The sequence below is a fragment of the Ahaetulla prasina genome, chromosome 3 (assembly GCF_028640845.1).
Source record: "Ahaetulla prasina isolate Xishuangbanna chromosome 3, ASM2864084v1, whole genome shotgun sequence".
Classification (NCBI taxonomy): Eukaryota; Metazoa; Chordata; class Lepidosauria; order Squamata; family Colubridae; genus Ahaetulla; species Ahaetulla prasina.
The window spans coordinates 32,635,419-32,655,196 of record NC_080541.1 but is presented as its reverse complement, the minus strand read 5'-3'; the positions used below and the strand labels follow the sequence as shown (position 1 = coordinate 32,655,196).

Below are 19,778 nucleotides of genomic sequence, written 5' to 3'. Positions count from 1 at the left end.
GATCACATGATCGCAGGAGTAGTGGTCCATCACTCAGTACTTTGAAACGGGGAAATAAGTACATTGAGGAAGGTCCCTCATAACTTCAAACAAGTCTCTAAATGACTGGTCATAAGTCAAGGACTATCTGTCAAATATTTGACATTCCATCTGATGTCTGACTAATACTGTATTGAAATGAATGACTAACAGTTCTGACCTCTTTTATATTTAACAATGTTTGATTTTAATTTCTGCATCTTAATTTTTCAGGTGGTTTGTTAGAAAAACATCCTTCTTTTAAAAATGTTTATATCACCAAAAAAATCCTGCTTCTCAGTTTTATTTTAAAAATGTTTGAACACATTACGTTTTAAAGCCTTAAAAAAGTACAAAATACCAAACTAAAGCATGAGCTAAATGCTGTCTAAAAGACTGGAAATAAGATTTAACCTGTTTGTATAGTATCCCTGTAGAACAATGTTTCTCAGCCTTGGCCACTTTCAGATGTCAGGACTTTTAACTATCAGGATTCTGAATTCCACACATCTGAAAGTGGCCCAGCTTGAGAAATACTGCTCTAAATATATTGGAGATGGGAAATTATAGTACAACACAACTAAAGAGCATCAGATTGGGAGGGTTGATGTTGCCAAACTATATCTAAATCTGAAGCTTTTAGAAAAGGGGCAACAGAAAAAGCAAGGCATTCATGTACTACTTTCCCTAGAGATTCTAGTTCTCAGTTTCAAAAAGTAGGCCTCTGCCTCGCTTTAGGTAGTGGACAATGGCTGCAGAGATTTTGTATTCTCCCCTCTCCTCACATTACAAAACCTGGCTTCTTAATTTCTTTTTTTATAACAATTTTTTTAAAAAACAAACAAACATAAACAGTACATTTTTTCTGAATAGAGTATTGACTGAGTCAAAATTTACAGCTTATAACATAAGTACTTCCCAAATATAACATATATTTCAGATTCTGACATAATGTTCTTTTTTCCCCTGCTTTTTTATTTTTCATCTCTACTTTTTAATTTATAATCAATATTACCCTCCACCCTAACCTCCAATCTTAATCGTATTTCATTTCATTCTCTTATTTCTCCATTTATAACATATATTTTTCAAAATCACCACATTTGTAAATTATCATCAATTTGTTTCCTTTTATTTCCTTTTTTCTATTGAAACCCCTGGCTTCTTAATTTCTGTCACTGCACTTTCATATGACATTACTTAACTGGATTAGTTTTCAGGCTGTCGCTCTTCATAACTTAAAACTTGCTGAGCTGATTTGTAATGTAATATTGTCTTTTTTCCTCCTACAGGTTCACAAATAATAGAGAAAAATGAAGCTTCTGTTTTTAATGATCTCCATCTGCCTATTTTCTGAAAGCATGACTTGTTTATTAAGCAACACCAGTTACGGCCACCAAAGAACATTTGAGGATATTGAGAGAGAAATAGCCAATTATTCGGACGTTGCTGAGAAGATTATCAAACTTGCAGTTTATGGAAAGGCCCAGAACAGATCTTATGAAAGGCTTGCACTGTTTGTGGACACTTTTGGACCACGATTGAGTGGTTCTAGAAATCTAGAAATGGCTATCCAGTACATGGAGAACGCTTTGATGAAAGATGGCTTAGGAAATGTCCACCTGGAGCCAGTAAAAATACCCCACTGGGAAAGGGGTGAAGAGAGTGCAATGATGGTTGAACCATACAATCATACCATTGCTATGTTGGGGCTTGGTGGGAGTGTTGCAACTCCTCCCGAAGGTAATGACTGCCTGATTTTTAACTGTTGCTACCTTTACTATTACTTTTTATTTAGAATACGGCCTATTTTTTATTCTCAACCTCAGTAGCTTAATGCTTGTTAGGGAATTGTCAGAGCTGAAGCCCATGTGTTCTGCATGGTTTAATGCAGGGGTCTCCAAGCCCCAGTATCGGGCTGTGGCCCGTTCGCAACCTGGCCATGGAAATGGCAGGCGAGCATGCATATGTGCACAGCTCCATTTGTGTGAGCAGCAGGGTCTCACATGGAACCATCTCCTCTTCCCCCCCTCCTGCTCGTCTGCAAAACCAGAAAAGTTGGGGAACACTGATTTAAGAATCCTTAAAATCATAAAATGCCACCTTTTGGGGCCCAGATCTGGAGGATCATAAAAAAGATGTCAGGGAGATGGATCTGTTTTTTGGACTGCATTGTGTGCATTCCTGAAGTATGAAAAACCCAAGATGGTTGCTTCCTGTGGCAAAAAGCAAGATTTGTCCTTCCCATGTATATCTGGCTGCCTGAGCTGGCTGTTGAAACTTCCTTCCATGCTGAAGCTGAGACTGCCTTTTCCACTGCTGAAAAACATGGATGGTGGTGGCACTATTCAGTTATTCCCCAGCCTACCTCCACTTCCCCACCCTGCATAATAGGAGGGATGGTTCTGCTAAGTGATATTCTATTAAATTTTCCCAGTTCGCTCTTCCCAGTAAGAAGTTACAGAAAAGGGCCTACTCATATTTTTATAATGTGCAAGTTGAAAGACAGAGGAATGCCTAACTTAAGCCCTCTAAGAGATAGCTAAATCTGAAGAAAGATTGATACCTGCTGCAATTTATTACAAAGCTTTTTAAAGTCTATATATATTTCTTCTGATCACACTTGAACATTGCTCTTCATTATTCGCTAGTGATGGCTAACTTCTCTTTTTTCCTTGGGACCTTATCCTCCAAACATGCCAATCAAATCCAGAATTGATCCAGTATAAAACATTATTGAAATTGAATTGGGAAAGTGAATATGTAAAGCATTGCATGATTCAGTGGGCAAGGAACTTTGGATATAATGTATAGCTTGAACAATGTGAGAATATGTGGACAGAAGATTTAAAATTTACATTACATTACAATTTTAAAAAAATTCTATAAGATGATGTATCATTGGTATTGAACACCAGACAGTTATCAAGAAAGGTACCTTTTATCATTTATGGTGGAAATGTGATAAAGCAAAGAAATATTGGAGTAGGATTCATGTTCTAATACAGAAAATACTGAAAATAAATATAAAGATAAAACTAGAAAATTTTCTTTTGGGTTTGATGGGAAAAGACTGGGGGGAAAAATTTGGAACTTTGATGTTATATACATTTTGTGCATAAAGCAAAACTACTTTATGCACAAAAATGGAGGGACATTTCAATTCCCACAATGAACAAATGGTTGCAAAAGTTGATGGAGTTAGTGGAGATGGCCAAATTGACTGTTTTGATCAAAGAAAAAAACCCAGATCTACTGTTGTTTCTACTTGGAAATGGCTTCTGGTCTTTGTGCTTGAGGTGGAAAAAAATTGAAACTTTGATTTTGGGCTTTACTGATTAGATAGATTTGTTGTTATACAAATGGCTAATTTACACTATTATGTAAAAGTAAAAAGTTGAGGTTTGATGCTATTGTCTTATTCTACTGTACCAGAGGGAGTCAGAAGTCAACATTTTTTCCCCTTCTTTTCTACACTTCTCTCTTCCCTTTTCCCTCCCCTATTTTTCCTACTGTTTGCTTTTGTATTTTTGTATTTTATATTATAAATGAATAAAAACTGAAAAAGCAGAATTGATCTAGCTTTATGTTGAACCCTGATCTTGAGGCTCCCCAGCAACACCCCTGAGTACGTCTCAATCAAGGAAGCAACCGTGGACAGTCCAACAACAACAATTCCAAAGTGTTGCTATGATCCATCATCAGTAGATGCATGGAGATACTTTCAGTCCTACATCCATTAAAATCATATGAATCATTGGCTGAGTCACAGCACTGTTATTTAATTTCTTTCTCTATTGTTGTATGTGTATTTAGAACATATGTTTTCTTCCTTAGAAACTAGGCATATAGCTGGAAAACCAAATTTGGAATAATTTTTAGAGTAGCTCTTTTGCCCTTCAAAAATATTGGAAATGTGACTCACAGGAAGCTTCTTTCATGTAGCTCAATATTGTTTGCAGTGACCTGTAGTAGCTTCTCAGAGTTTTGGACAAGAATCCTTGCCATTTGGGGTTGCTAGGAGCGGTCAGCTGCAGAGCAGAGGCTCTATTATTTTTGTTACTTCTGTTATGCTGACTGGGAATTCTATGCACTGCAATCCCCACAACTCTAGAAGACGCCAGTTGAAGAAGTTCGTTACATAAGCTGTGAAAGGGAGCCAAGATGTTGAGAACTTATTTGCAGGAAGCATCTTTCATTATTACAAGGAGCTGTCAAGAATTGCTACTATTCTTTCTTCCTTGATGAGCAATCATGAACCCATGTTATTATGTTTTATCACTTGGTGCGGATATAAATGGAGAGCTGGGATGAATTACCTGATGTCAATTCTACTCATTAGTTTTGAAAGCTGATATGTCACATAGATTGCAGTGCCAGCCTGCAGAGACCTTGATTTTTCTAGTGGAAAATGAAAATTTCCAGATCTCTGGCTTCCTCTCCACTGGCCTAATTCCAGCTTTGCATGCTCCTGTCACCAAGATGTTTTTGAGGCATGCAGCTGAAATTCTTACTCATTAAGAGTGGCTGAAGCCTATCAGTTTCACTTACATGCCAACAATAGCAGCAGTAGATTTTGACCTGAGTACGCAAATACGGTACATCTTGCACTCAAAAAAAGAGAAGAAAAAAGAGTAGATTGAGAGCCAGGAAAGTGAGCCCATTAGATTTTTCATGCCTTTCTTACCTGTTTCTGGATGCAAAAGTCAAAACCTCATTTCCTACCGCCTGATTAATTTTTGTTCTCCTGGATCAGGGGCAAGCAGTTCATGGGCTTTAAGAAGCCTCTTGCAGACATTTTGCAAGCCCTGGAGCAGTCCTAATTTTTTTCCAAGCATGTGGGCAAAATACAATTCATACCAGATCCTTTTTTTGGCTTATATATTATATCTTTAATCTAAAACTTCTACTGCACCTTTTCACCCACTATTTCTTTCTGCTGTAATTCTTGATGATGGTTCTTAAGGCCAAAATGTACACAATGGGTTGAGATATGAAAATGGATTAGGTGATGGATAGTTTGATATGGGGTCCTTCATGCTCTCTTGAGTTTGGTTGTTTTCTTGCTGATCCAAAGGTGCTTTTTTCAAGAGGCAACTGGACTTTTTGGTTTTTCTTTGAAGATGTTTCGCTTCAAAGAAAAACCAGAAAGTCCAGTTGCCTCTTGAAAAAAGTACCTTTGGGACAACCATGACCTGGATGACTGAAAATTTCTATAGATACTTTTCTGCTAGTCATCCTCTTCTTCTCTTTCTTTTTACCTTTCCCAACATTAGAACCTTTTCCAGAGAGCTGGGTCTTTGCCCATTGTCCAAAGTAGGTTAATATGTGCTTTGAGTGAGTTGATTTGTTCAATGATCCAATCACTTTGTTTTCTTGGTTGTCTACACTATTCTCAAGAGTCTTCTCCTACACCAAAGTTCAAAAGTAATCATAAAAATATCATATATAAAGTTCAAAAGCATCAGCCCTGCTACTTTAAAGTCCGACTTTTGTTTCCATAGAGTGTCATGGGGAATACTATATGCTGCATAGTTAATCTGGGAAAAAAAAATTGGCATCTAAAATGGATTAGAAGCCTCCAAATCAGAATATGAGCCACTTTGGTGTGGTGGTTAAGGCATCAGACTAGAAAATGAGAGACTGCTGGGGAACTTTGAGCCAGTCACTCTTTCTCAGCCCTAAGAAGGAATCAATGGCAAACCACTAATAGGTGGGTTTCTGTCAACTGCCTGGATAAGTCCTTGCAGTTTCTTAGCAAGCTTTTGGAAGTGGCTTGTCATTTCATTTCTTTTCATAGTCTGACTTGGAGGCTTCTAATCCATTTTAAAGTAACTAAAGACATTTCCACAGTTATTTGGCTGTTTTACCCCAAAATCTTGCTAACATCTCCTGACTGGAGATGGTTGATGGGATAAGAAGATCTCACTCCCATGCCATCTGTCCGCTTGGATCTTAGTTCTTATGTAACTCTTTTTTTAATTGTAATCGTTTTTATTTTATTTGTTTTTGTAAGCTGCCCAGAGTTGCTATATTGGTTAGATGGGTGACATATAAATTTAATAAATAAATAAATAAAATAAAACTGGGCCTGTATTTCTAACACCTGATTTTTCATTTCCAGGCATTACAGCAGAAGTGTTGGTAGTAAGTTCTTTTGACGACCTACACAAGAAAGCTCATGAAGCCCATGGAAAGATTATTGTTTACAACCAGCGTTATACCAATTATGGTAAAACAGTGCTCTACCGACTTCATGGAGCAGTGGAAGCTGCTAAATTGGGCGCAAAAGCTTCTCTTATCAAGAGTATTGCTCCATTTTCTATCAATAGGTAGGAGTCTATTGTTTAAAGAGAATCACGCTTCACCTCTTCTTTTAGGTGTGTTCCTATAGAACAGGAAGCCCTTTTGTTGAAACCATTTTCTGTTTGTTTTTCATGTCTAAGTGGTAGTTGAAGTAGACAACCTGACATCTCAAGCTGTTTTCTAACAGGAGAATCACAATTCGAAGGTTATGGGGGAGGATTGCGTTCCTTCTGGTTAGGGTGGTCTTATTTGTACGGTAAGTGGGAGGGGCAGATATGGCGGAAGTGAGGGCTCGCATCATTTTTTGGGGGGGCGCGCTCGATGTTTGAAGGCGATCGCGTGCCCCGATCCCTCAGACTTCTCCCGTTTCCCGGATGGTCAAGACCCTCAGAGCCTGGGCCTCCGGCTGATGTGCAACGCATGGTCCGTGGTTAACAAGGCCCCCCTAATATATGATCTTATCCAGGGGGGTTCCGCGGACCTTATGGGCATTACGGAAACCTGGTTGGGCACAGAAGGGGGCATGCCCCTTGTGGAAATGTGCCCACTGGGTTTCCGAGCATTCCATCAGCTGAGGGCCCAGGGTAGGGGTGGGGTGGTGGTGGTTGTTATTAAGGAGAGTCTAGAGCCGTGGGAGACCACTGTACCTCAGATTGCTGGCTGTGAATCCCTTTTTGTGAGGTGGGGTCATAGGTGTCAGATGGGCTTGTTTGTCACGTACCTGGCTCCTTACTGCGTGACAGCAGCCCTGCCCGAGCTCCTGGAGGTGCTTGCTGGAGTGGCAGTTGAGACCCCCAGACTTATGGTCATGGGGGACTTTAACTTGCCATCGACCGGCATGTCATCGACAGCAGCTCGGGAGTTCATGGCTTCCATGACGGCCTTGGACCTGACTCAAGTAGTTGATGGCCCTACTCACATTGGGGGAGGCACGCTGGACCTGATTTTTATCTCTGGTCAGTGATTGAAGGATCTGGACTTGAGGGATTTAGTCACTGAACCTTTGTCATGTCAGATCACTCCCTCCTTCGCCTGGACTTTCTGACCGCCACTCAACACCGCAGGGAGACGGAACCAATACGTTGGTTCCGTCCCAGGCACTTGAGGAACCTGGAGAGGTTCTGGACGGAGCTTGGGCCATTTCCTGAGGGTCTGGCTCACGGCACGGCTGAGGAACTAGTCGCGGCTTGGGAACTGGCCGCGACTGGGGCTTTAGACCTTGTCGTGCCTTTGCGGCCTCTGACCCGGCATAGGTCTCAACTGGCTCCTTGGTTCTCCGAGGGGCTGAGGGAGATGAAACGCCGGAGAAGATGCCTAGAGAGCTCCTGGAGGTCTAGCCGTTCAGAGGCTGATCGGACACTAGTTAGGTCATATAATAGGACCTACCTAGTGGCATTGAGGGAAGCGAGACGTTGTTACGTCTCCTCCCTCATTGCGTCGGCAGATAACCGCCCGGCCGCCCTGTTTCGGGTGACTCGCGCTCTCCTTCAACAGGGGGAGCGGGATGACCCGTTACTGGGACGTGCCGAGGAGTTTAGTGGTTATCTATACCATAAAATCGTTCAGCTTCGGGATGGTCTGGATCAAAATTGGGTGGATCCAGGTGAGAGGTCGGAGAGCTGTCTTGTTGAGACTGTTTGGGATGAGTTCGACCCTGTGGTTCCTGAGGACATGGACAGGTTACTGGGGAGGTTGAATGCCACTACATGTTTACTGGACCCGTGCCCCTCCTGGTTGGTACTGGCCACGCAGGAGGTGACACGAGGCTGGCTCCAGGGGATTACGAATGCTTCTTTGTTGGAGGGGATCTTTCCGGCCGCCTTGAAAGAGGCGGTGGTGAGACCTCTCCTCAAGAAGCCTTCCCTGGACCCAGCTATATTAGGTAATTATCGTCCGGTCTCCAACCTTCGCTTTGTGGCGAAGGTTGTAGAGAGTGTGGTGGCATGTCAATTACCCCGGTACCTGGATGAAACTGTCTATCTAGACCCGTTCCAGTCCGGCTTTCGGCCCGGATACAGCACTGAGACGGCTTTGGTCGCGTTGGTTGATGATCTCTGGAGGGCCAGGGATAGGGGTTATTCCTCTGCCTTGGTCCTATTAGACCTCTCAGCGGCTTTTGATACCATCAACCATGGTATCTTGCTGCACCCGGTTGGAGGGATTGGGAGTGGGAGGCACCTTTATCGGTGGTTCTCCTCCTATCTCTCCGATCGGTCGCAGATGGTGTTGACGGGAGGGCAGAGATCGACTCCAAGGCGCCTCACTTGTGGGGTGCCGCAGGGGTCGATTCTCTCGCCCCTCCTGTTCAACATCTATATGAAGCCGCTGGGTGAGATCATCAGTGGTTTCAGTGTGAGGTACCAACTGTACGCTGATGATACTCAGCTGTACTTTTCCACACCGGGCCACCCCAACGAAGCTATCGAAGTGCTGTCCCGGTGTCTGGAGGCCATACGGGTCTGGATGGGGGAGAAACAGGCTCAAGCTCAATCCCTCCAAGACAGAGTGGCTGTGGATGCCGGCACCCCAGTACAGTCAGCTGCAGCCGCGGCTGACTGTTGGGGGCGAGTCATTGGCCCCAATGGAGAGGGTGCACATCTTGGGCGTTCTCCTGGATGGACGGCTGTCTTTTGAAGACCATTTGACGGCCGTCTCCAGAAGAGCTTTTTACCAGGTTCGCCTGGTTCACCAGTTGCGCCCCTTTCTAGACCGGGATGCCCTATGCACGGTCACTCATGCTCTCATGACATCTCGTCTGGATTACTGCAATGCTCGCTACATGGGGCTCCCCTTGAAGAGCACCCGGAGGCTCCAGTTGGTCCAGAATGCGGCTGCGCAGGTGATAGAGGGAGCCCCTCGTGGCTCCCATGTGACACCTCTCCTGCGCAGATGCACTGGCTACCTGTGGCCTTTCGGGTGCGCTTCAAGGTTTTGGTAACTATCTTCAAAGCGCTCCATGGCACAGGGCCGGGTTACCTATGGGACCGTCTGCTGTCACCGATTGCCTCCCACCAACCCATGCGCTCTCACAGGGAGGGACTCCTCAGGGTGCCGTCCGCCAGGCAGTGCCGACTGGCGACACCCAGGGGAAGGGCCTTTTCTGTGGGGGCTCCCACCCTCTGGAACAAACTTCCCCCAGGACTTCGCCAACTTCCCGACCTTCGAACCTTTCGCCGCGAGCTTAAGACACATCTATTTATTTGCGCAGGACTGGACTAGAATTTTAAATTTTAAATTTGGTTTTAATGGGGTTTTATTATTTTATCACAATTTTTTAATATTCGGCCTTATTTAATACGTTTTTTAATTGGTGTTTTATTTTGTATTTATATGTATGTTTTTATTAGGCTGTAAACCGCCCTGAGTCCCCCGGAGATAGGGCGGTATAAAAATGCGATTAAATAAATAAATAAATAAATTATTTGAGCCATTTATGGTTTTGTTAGCAGGAATAATAGCCTTACTTTTTAAAAAAACTTTAGCATTTCATACAATCATGAAGGACTTCTATGTGTTGATTGTAAATTATTGTTATTAAAAAGGAAAACAGTACATTTCAAATTTAAATAGAAAGGAACAGTTGCCTTTTCATGTTCAGTTACATATTGTCCCAAAACATTTTGTGACTTGAAGTATAAAGTAGAAAAAGTGCCCATTTTGCTATTCAATGAAAGTAAGTTATTTTGGCAAATAAGAAAGAAAATCTCTCAAACATTGCCTTGGCAGTGAAAATACAATGAACCCAATTGAAAAGTCCAGTCTATCTCACTCTGGCTTCTTAACATTTTCCCAACCTGGTACTTTAAATGTGTGACTCTACAACTTTCAGAATGCTCATCTACATGTGCCTCCAGATAGAATTGCATTTAAAATATATGTGAAAAAGGAGGTTAAGGATGATTAGTTTACAGTGTGGCTTACCAAACATAAATTAGGCCAATCCTAGAATATTTATTTATTTATTTATTTATTTATTTATTTATATTTAATTTTGTCATAACAATATACACAAGCATCACACAAAAAGATTATATAATATATAAACATACATATAGGAAAAGAACAATAGGACAGGAACGGTAAGCACGTTTGTGCTCTTATGCACGCTCCTTAAAGTCCTCTTAGGAATGGGGTGAGGTCAACAGTGGATAGATTTTGGTTAAAGCTTTTGGGGTTATGAGAAGAGACCACAGAGTCAGGTAATGCATTCCAAGCACAGATAATTCTGTTACAGAAGTCATATTTTCGGCAATCCAAATTGGAGCGGTTGACATTAAGTTTAAATCTATTGGTAGCTCTTGTATTATTGCAGTTGAAACTGAAGTAGTCTTTAACAGGAAGGACATTACAATAGATGATTCTATGAGCTAAACCCAGATCCTGTCGGAGGCGACAGAGTTCCAAGTTTTCTAAGCCTAGGATTTCAAGTCTGGTGGAATAAGGTATTTTGTTGGTTACGGAGGAGTGGAGAACTCTTCGCGTAAAATACCTCTGGACATGCTCAACTATATTGATGTCAGAAATGTGATATGGGTTCCAGACAGGCAAGCTGTAATCAAGAATTGGCCTAGCAAAAGTTTTATATGCTCTGGTCAGTAGTGTGGTGTTTTTGGAAAAGAAGCTATGTAAGATTAGGTTAACAACTCTTAGAGCCTTTTTTGCTATGTAGTTGCAGTGGGCTTTGGCACTTAGATCATTTGACATGAAAACTCCAAGGTCTTTAACGGATGGGGGTCGTCTGTAAGGTAATGTCCATCTAGTATGTACCTAGTGTTTGGGTTCTTTTTTCCTATATGTAAGACTGAGCATTTGCTGGTTGAAATTTGGAGCTGCCAAATTTTAGACCAAGTGATGATCAAGGTCTTTTTGAATGGTAGATGTATTGTCGGTGGTGTTAAACAGTTTGACATTGTCAGCAAAGAGAACACAGTTACTTGAGATATGGTCACAAAGATCATTTATGTATAGTATAAAGAGAGTTGGTCCAAGAATGCTACCTTGAGGAACGCCATTCTTGACAGGAACAGGATTTGATAGAGCATTACCAATTTTAACCACTTGTTGTCTGTTAGACAAAAAAGCAGATATCTAATTGTGTAGGGGTCCTGAAATGCCATAGGATTTTAATTTTAGGAGAAGTTTATCATGTACTACTGAGTCAAAAGCTTTGCAGAAGTCTATGTAGATTGCATCAATTGTTTTGCCTAGATCAAGATTTGTAGTCCATAAGTTTTTACAGTGGAGAAGTTGTAAATTGCATGATAATTTTTTCCTGAAACCAAATTGTTTATTAGAGAGTAGGTTGTGTATTTCTAAGTGGAAGGTAATGGATTGGTTGATGATAGATTCCATTACTTTGCAGGCGACGCAGCATAGGGAGATTGGTCTGTAATTTTCAACTAAGCTGGGGTCTCCTTTTTTGAAGATTGGAATGACTGTGGCTAGTGACCAAAGATTGGGAAGGGAACTGGTTGTGAAAGCTTTATCAAAGATTATATTCAGGGGTTCTGATAAATTAGTAGAAAGTTTTTTTAAGAAGTAAGCACATAGTCCATCAGGTCCAATGGATAGAGATGGTTTCAAGTTGCGAAGAGCTTTTCCAACATTATCTTCTGTGAAATCTATATGTGTTAAGTCATCATACTCATTGCTTGTACGATTTGGGAATGTCGGATATGTGTCATCACTGTTAACAAAAACTGAGCCAAAGAATGTGTTAAAGAGGTTTGCTTTAGTTGTTTCGTCATTGCATTCTTTGCCGTTAGAATCTCTTAGTGGTGGGATGGATCTAGAGTCTTTAAGCTTATTGTTCACAAAATTATAAAAGGCACGATTGGAATTTGTGTGCAGAAGGTCCTCTTCTTGCTTGGTAATTTGTGCATTCAATTTTTATTTGGTTGCATATAATTTTGTAGCGATTTTTAAAATTTTCTACATAGCCCTTTTTGTTTCTTCTCCACAGGGGTTTTTTTTTAAGATTGAAGCTTTTTTATTGATATGGGTAGTTTGCTTTTCCTGATCTTGGTGGTAGTTTGTGGTACGTATAGTTTAATGTCTCTATTGATTTCAAGTAGGAAAACTCTATAGTGATCTTCAGCAGTTATACAGGTTGAGAACAGATTTCGCCAGTCCAGAGATGAAAGATCGTTGTTTATAAGGTCATAGTTGGCTTTTTTGAAGTTGTAGTTAGGAATACTATTGATATGACGATTTATGTAAGGGCATATATTGAGACGAAAGTCAATCATGCAGTAGTCGCTGTTGGAAAAGGGTTCTTTTATTTGTAGTCCATAAATGGAATTTGTGTTTTTGCAGAAGATGAGGTCAAGGCAGTTGTTGAGTCTTGTACTGTTAGTTACAAGTTGTTCAAGATCTAGGTTTGTAACAGCGTTGTATAGTGTAGTATGGATTGGATCAGTTGTACATTCATTTGTTATCCAGTTAATGAGAGGTAGATTTAGGTCACCCAGGAAGATGAGAGGATATGGGCAAGAGGTAGCCCATGTTAGCAGTGAGGTTAAAATATTTGCATGAGTAATGTCGTAGTCAGGGGCTCTGTAGCATAGTATGAAACGAAGTGTGGTGTTAGATGACAGGTCGCATACAATAGTTTCAGGAAGAGAAAGTTTGTGTGCAACTTGAATGTTTTTTAGATTCAGTGACTTTTTGTAAAAAATAGCCACTCCACCACCTCTTCGGTTTTCACGACCTGATCGATGAACTTGATATTCTTTGTTTGAAATTTTAGAGTCAGGGAGGGATGAGTTCAGCCATGTTTCACAAACAAATATAATATCAAATGTACCACTGTTTAACGGGAGGATAAATATCAGGTAATTTGTTTACAATACTTCTTGCATTTATCAATTTACATTTAAAATCTGTAGAGAATGGTGTTGAAGAGGTAAGGGGCGTGCATACCTAGTTTTGGATGTTAGTTGGTTGAGGGTTATGTATGTAATGTATTTGAATTTCAGGAGGGAAATTTGGGCGGGAAATTGCACGTTGATGATTGGCTGATGCCTCAGCCAAAATACTATTTAAAGAGGGGTTTTGCCTGTTGGTTTTTGCTGGGATCACAATAAACCAAAGAGCTGTTGTCACTTGTATCGTCTCCTGCCTCATCATTGCCCGAACTTAACAATGTACAATTGGTGGTTGTATAGGTGGTTGGATGGGTGGATGGATGTTTTGGGTGGTGAGTGTTTGGATGTTGGGTACTTGAGTATTTGTTGAGATGCTTGGTTGGACAGTTGTTTGGAAGGCTGGTTGGAGGGTTGTTTGGAAGGTTGGTTGGATGGATGTTTGGATGGCTGGCTGGATGGTTTGTTGGATGGCTGGTTGGAGGGCTGGTTGAATGGTTTGTTGGATGGCTGATTGGATGGCTGTTTGGATGGATGGTTGGATGATGGGTACTTGATTGAACATTGGGATGGCTGGTTGGATGTTTTGGGTGATGGGGGGTTTGGTGGTGGGTTTTTGGTTATAGGATTTATTTTTTATGCAATTGGCACGGTAGTCAATATATAGGTTTGATTCACCATTGTCTTGTCTTCGTTTAAGTTCTGTGCGGAGTTCACGAGAACGTATCCGCTGCAGGAAAGATAGATCAGGACGAGATCTAAGTTTCCTGTAGTTGGGGTTTGTTTTAGCAATTGAGTTGATGGTGTAAATGAACTTACGTTTGCTGTTCTCATTTATGCAGATGACTCTGCAAAATCTTGGTGCTATTGATCCATCACTATTTTTATATTCTGGTCCATCCATATTATTCAACTATTTGCAAGGGTTCTGTTTTCTCTGTATTGGTAATATTTTTGATGTACAGTACAATATTTTCAAGCCAAGTTTGAAGACATTTGGTTATGCTGTATGAAAAAAGCTGCTTCACCTGTAGTCAAGTGATCCCATATAGAATTGCAATAGAACAATAGCTAAATCTTATTTCCCAAAAACAAAGAAAAAATGTTAAAAGACAGAAGCTGCTGTTCAGTGATGACTAAGTCATGAACTCAGTGCAATTAGATTTTTTAAAATCATTGTTGGATAAAAAGTTTATTCAAAAATTTATTATAGAAAATATTGAAACAGAAGACAAACACAAATAATTAAAGTGTTGATATTTTACTTAGCATCTAAAAAGAAGATTTATGAAAGACAAATATAATAACACACCACGAAGTGAGAACATTTTAAAGCAGTACTTTGGCAATTTCAAACTGTGTGATTTTCAGCTTGCAGAATTCCCTGACCAGTATATCGGTTTAAAATATCTTGGCTTCGTTTCTTGATTCTACAGTACCTTAAATTGTTTTTACTTAAAATTTTTAGCCCTAAACATCCATGCAAAGATTGCCTAAATTGCATGCTTAATATTTATGAAATAATTTTATTGCCAGTCTTGGGTTATATTTTTTTAAAGTTCATTTCTGCATCCAGTAGTGATATCTGAAGTTCATTGCTCTGGCTTTTGCCATTTCACAATGCTTCCTAAAAGTGCCTGCTATGGTGCAGATTTTTTTTAAATATATCAAATACACACATTCCTTTCAACAGCATTTTTCCCAAACTGCATTATTGCATAGACAAATGTAACTGTAAGACCAGGTAAATAAAGAGGTCTGATTCATAAAATATATCATGCTGTAATATGCTATATGTGTCCCGGAGTGTTAGATAAACTTCCTCATCTGTGATTTATTCAAAAGTTTAAGAATGTGTGACAGTCTGTACTTCTTTTAAACTACAGTTTAATTAAATGAAGAGATGGAATAGTGAAATGTTTTAGATCAATGGGTCTTCATTCTTGAACGGAAAGTATTATTTGTCACTTTAAAGGATATTGCAATATTGGAGTCTGTGGGAAAAAAAAGTTTTACGTTTTAAAAACCCAAGTTGCTTTTCATTGTTCTTTCAGCAATACTCTGTCTTGTCTGTCACTTTCTCTCTCTTTCTCATCCATGCATCACACCTGTTGCTAATATCACTGCTGCCACTCTTCAGTGACACAACCTACCCTTTGTGCCTGCAAGTGACAAGAGACAATGTGCAAGTCTACAAAGATTTTTCTGCCTCTCAGTCTTCCCTTCACCACCTGTGGTGTCTTTTTTTCTCTGTCCTGCTGACAAATGGCATTGAATCAGCCCAGCTGGACACAGTGCCTTTTGTCAACCAGCGTCAGGAGGTATTGTCAGCGTCCATTGCATTCCTTTTGGAACATTTTTATTTTAGACCAATTGATTGGAAGTGCTGATTCCATCTGATGGCTTCATTGATACATAGACTATCCAATGGCCTGCTGGCTCAGGGAAAGGAAAAGTTAGTAACTGATTTCTAAATAATGGAGTACAGTAGAGGCTGAAGCTTGAATGTTTCCAAGGAAAAAGCCCCATCCGCTTTTAAATCTTTGTCCTTTTTTTTTTAATGAATTTATATCCCGCCCTTCTCCGAAGACTCAGGGCGGCTTACATTGTGTAAGGCAATAGTCTCATCCTATTTGTATATTTATATACAAAGTCAACTTATTGCCCCCCCAACAATCTGGGTCCTCATTTTACCTACCTTATAAAGGATGGAAGGCTGAGTCAACCTTGGGCCTGGTGGGATTTGAGCCTGCAGTAATTGTAATTGCAGGCAGCTGTGTGTTAATAACAGGCTGCATTAGCCTGGTGAGCCACTTCCCAGCCCTTTTCTTAGCCAAGCTGTAGGGCTATCCCTTCTGAGTGCTAAGGGGACATTTTTAGGAGGCATAAATATTAGCAGGAGTAGAACTCTTTTAAGCCAAGGACACATTTGGGATTCGGTGAGAATATGAAGAATGCAACCAGCTCGGACCCTTTTATCAGCCCCCTTCAAGGTAGACCAGACTAAGAAACCTATGTCATAGTTGCTCGTCTCACAGAAATATAAAGGTAAAAGGTAAAGATTCCCCTCGCACATATGTGCTAGTTGTTCCCAACTCTAGGGGGCGGTGCTCATCTCCGTTTCAAAGCCAAAGAGCCAGCACTGTCTGAAGAGGTCTCCATGGTCATGTGGCCGGCATGACTCAATGCCAGTGGCACATGGAACACTGTTACCTTCCCACTAAAAGGTGGTCTCTATTTTTCTACTTGCATTTTTTATGTTCTTTTGAACTGCTAGGTTGGTAGAAGCTGGGACAAGTAATGGGAGCTCGCCCTGTTACGTGGCACTAGGGATTCAAACTGCTGAACTGCCGATGTTTCAATCGACAAGCTCAGCGTCTTATCCACTGAGTCACGACGTGCCTGGCAAGGAACTGATAGATGGATACAAATGTCAAATTCAGTCTGAACACCTGACTGACTGTGCAACCAACCATAATAATAATTTATTAAATTTGTATGCTGTCTGACTTTCAACAACTCTTGGTGGTCCACAACAAATAAATTGCAATTAAATAAAATAAAACATAAAGATAAAATGACAGTCAGCTCAATGGAATCTCATTTTGTAACGGGACAAGTAATGGGACCTCACCCTGTTACGTGGCACTAGGGATTCGAACCATTGAACTGCCGACCTTTTGATCGACAAGCTCAGCACCTTGGCCACTGAGCCACCACATCCCTTAGCCCATAAAAATATACATGCTTGTTTATAATTTTCATGAGTCCATGCATTTTCATACAGGCACAGTGCATTTTAATTGACAAATCTCTACGGAATTTGTGGATGGGTAGGCAGGAGAGTAGCATTCACTGTCCCTGCCTACTCTACAAAATGCCTTTAGTTCAGTATAACTGGATCATCTTTAGGAACTGACATTTTCTGCCCACCTTATTTTTTTTATAGCTAAATCTCAGTCATCCTGATTTTTAAAAAAATCTGCTGTTGATATTGAAAAGGGTTCTGCTTAGTCCTTCCAAGAAGTGCCATATATTATAGGAAATTAAAAGACACTGGATCTCTTTGTTGAGCAATGCACAGTTTCTCCTAGGGGCAAATTTTGGCGCTGACTTGTCAACATTACATGAGACTCCTAGTGATGCTGGGCCAAGAGCAATAAAACCTTAGCAGCAATAAACCTTAAAAAACAAACATTAAAATATTTAGTCTTTTAGGGAATGTGTGGTATTAATGTGCTTGGCCCATTCTGAAGCCAGAAGGTAATTATTGAAATAAACTTGAAAATATTAAGATTAAACAGGAAGAAAAATTCAAAGTGAGCTACAGCTTTATAGGCAGAAGTCCTATGGACATTACTCAGTGTGAGAGTATATAGAACTGCAGCGTCAAGTGTTTTAATAATAACTAAAGAAAAAATGGTTATCAAAGAGAATACTAATATTAGACATTTAATGACACGAGGCTGGCTCCAGGGGATTATAAATGCTTCTTTGGTGGAAGGGGTTTTCCCCGCCGCCTTGAAAGAGGCGGTGGTGAGACCTCTCCTCAAGAAGCCTTCCCTGGACCCAGCTATTTTGGGAAATTATCGTCCAGTCTCCAACCTTCGCTTTGTGGTGAAGGTTGTAGAGAGTGTGGTTGCATGGCAGCTCCCCCAGCACCTGGAGGAAGCAGTCTATCTAGACCCGTTCCAGTCCGGCTTCCGACCCGGTTATAGCACGGAGACGGCTTTGGTCGCATTGGTGGATGACCTCTGGAGGGACAGGGACAGGGGTTGCTCCTCTGCCTTGGTCCTATTAGATCTCTCAGCGGCTTTTGATACCATCGACCATGGTATCCTGCTGTGCCGGTTGGAGGGATTGGGAGTGGGAGGCACCGTTTAACGGTGGTTCTCCTCCTATCTCTCTGACCGGTCGCAGACGGTGTTGACGGGGGGGCAGAGGTCTTCCTCGAGGCGCCTCACTTGTGGGGTGCCTCAGGGGTCGATTCTCTCGCCCACCTTGTTCAACATCTATATGAAGCCGCTGGGTGAGGTCATCAGTGGTTTTGGGGTGAGTTATCATCTGTACGCTGATGATACTCAGCTGTACTTTTCCACCCCGGACCACCCCAACGAAGCGATCAAAGTGCTGTCCCGGTGTTTGGAAGCTGTACGGGTCTGGATGGGGAGAAACAGACTCAAGCTCAATCCCTCCAAGACGGAGTGGCTGTGGATGCCGGCACCCCGGTACAGTCAGCTGCATCCGCAGCTGACTGTTGGGGGCGAGTTAGTGGCCCCAAAGGAGGTGGTTCGCAACTTGGGTGTCCTCCTGGATGGACGGCTGTCTTTTAATGAACATCTGGCGGCCGTCTCCAGGAGGGCCTTTTACCAAGTTCGCTTGGTCCGCCAGTTGCGTCCCTTCCTTGACCGGGATGCCTTATGCACGGTCACTCACGCTCTGGTTACGTCTAGGTTGGATTACTGCAATGCTCTCTACATGGGGCTGTCCTTGAGGTGCACCCGGAGGCTGCAGTTAGTTCAGAATGAGGCTGCGCGAGTAGTAACGGGAGCCGTTCGTGGCTCCCATGTAACACCACTGCTCCGTAGTCTACACTGGCTTCCTGTGGTTTTTCGGGTGCGCTTCAAGATTTTGGTTACCACCTTTAAAGCGCTCCATGGCTTAGGACCCGGGTACTTACGAGACCGCCTGCTGTTACCCTTTGCCTCCCACCGACCCGTACGCTCTCACAGAGAGGGTCTCCTCAGGGTGCCGTCCACCAAACAGTGTTGGCTGGCGGCCCCAAGGAGTAGGGCCTTCTCTGTGGGGGCGGCAACGCTCTGGAACGAACTTCCCCCTGGCCTACGTCAAGTGCCTGATCTTCGGACCTTCCGTCGTGAGCTTAAAACACATCTATTCCTTCAAGCGGGACTGGCATAATAGTGTGGAATTTTAATAGTGGGGTTTTGTTAATATTTTAAAATTTAAAATTTAAATTTTAATTATCAGCCTTTATAATTCTGCTATGTTTTAACTGTGGTTTTAATTGTATATATTTTGTGTTTTTACTTCTGGCTGTACACCGCCCTGAGTCCTTCGGGAGAAGGGCGGTATAAACATTTAATAAATAATAATAATAATAATAATTGAAAACATAAAACACAATTGAAAACTACGCCACCTTCGATATGACCTGAGCATAGCTCATAAAATCATCTGCTACAGTGTCCTTCCTGTCAATGACTACTTCAGCTTCAACCACAACAATACACGAGCACACAGTAGATTCAAACTTAAAGTGAACCGCTCCAATCTCGATTGCAGAAAATATGACTTCAGTAACAAAGTTGTTAATGCCTGGAATGCACTACCAGACTCTGTGGCCTCATCCCCAAATCCCCAAAACGTTAACCTAAGACTGTCTACTGTTGATCTCACCCCATTCCTAAGAGGTCTGTAAGGAGCATGCATAAGAGCACCAGCGTGCTTACCATCCCTGTCCTAATGTTCCTTTTAATTGTATTCATTTTATATATTCAATTCATGCTTGTACTTATATATATTATTTAATAATTTATTATAATGTATTATATATATTATTTAATATGTATT

General features: G+C 41.5%; 1 protein-coding gene across 3 annotated transcripts in view; it reads left to right on the top strand.

Moving 5' to 3' along the window:
• The window catches only part of CPQ (carboxypeptidase Q), a 215,428-nt gene that overhangs the window by 30,538 nt on the left and 165,112 nt on the right, over window positions 1–19,778 (top strand). For all 3 annotated transcript variants that reach the window (XM_058179166.1, XM_058179164.1, XM_058179165.1), the window contains exons 2-3: window positions 1,311–1,761; window positions 6,143–6,350. In XM_058179166.1, coding sequence (XP_058035149.1) covers window positions 1,332–1,761; window positions 6,143–6,350 — 638 coding nt within the window. In that variant the 5' untranslated portion in view covers window positions 1,311–1,331. The remainder of the gene's footprint in view (window positions 1–1,310; window positions 1,762–6,142; window positions 6,351–19,778) is intronic.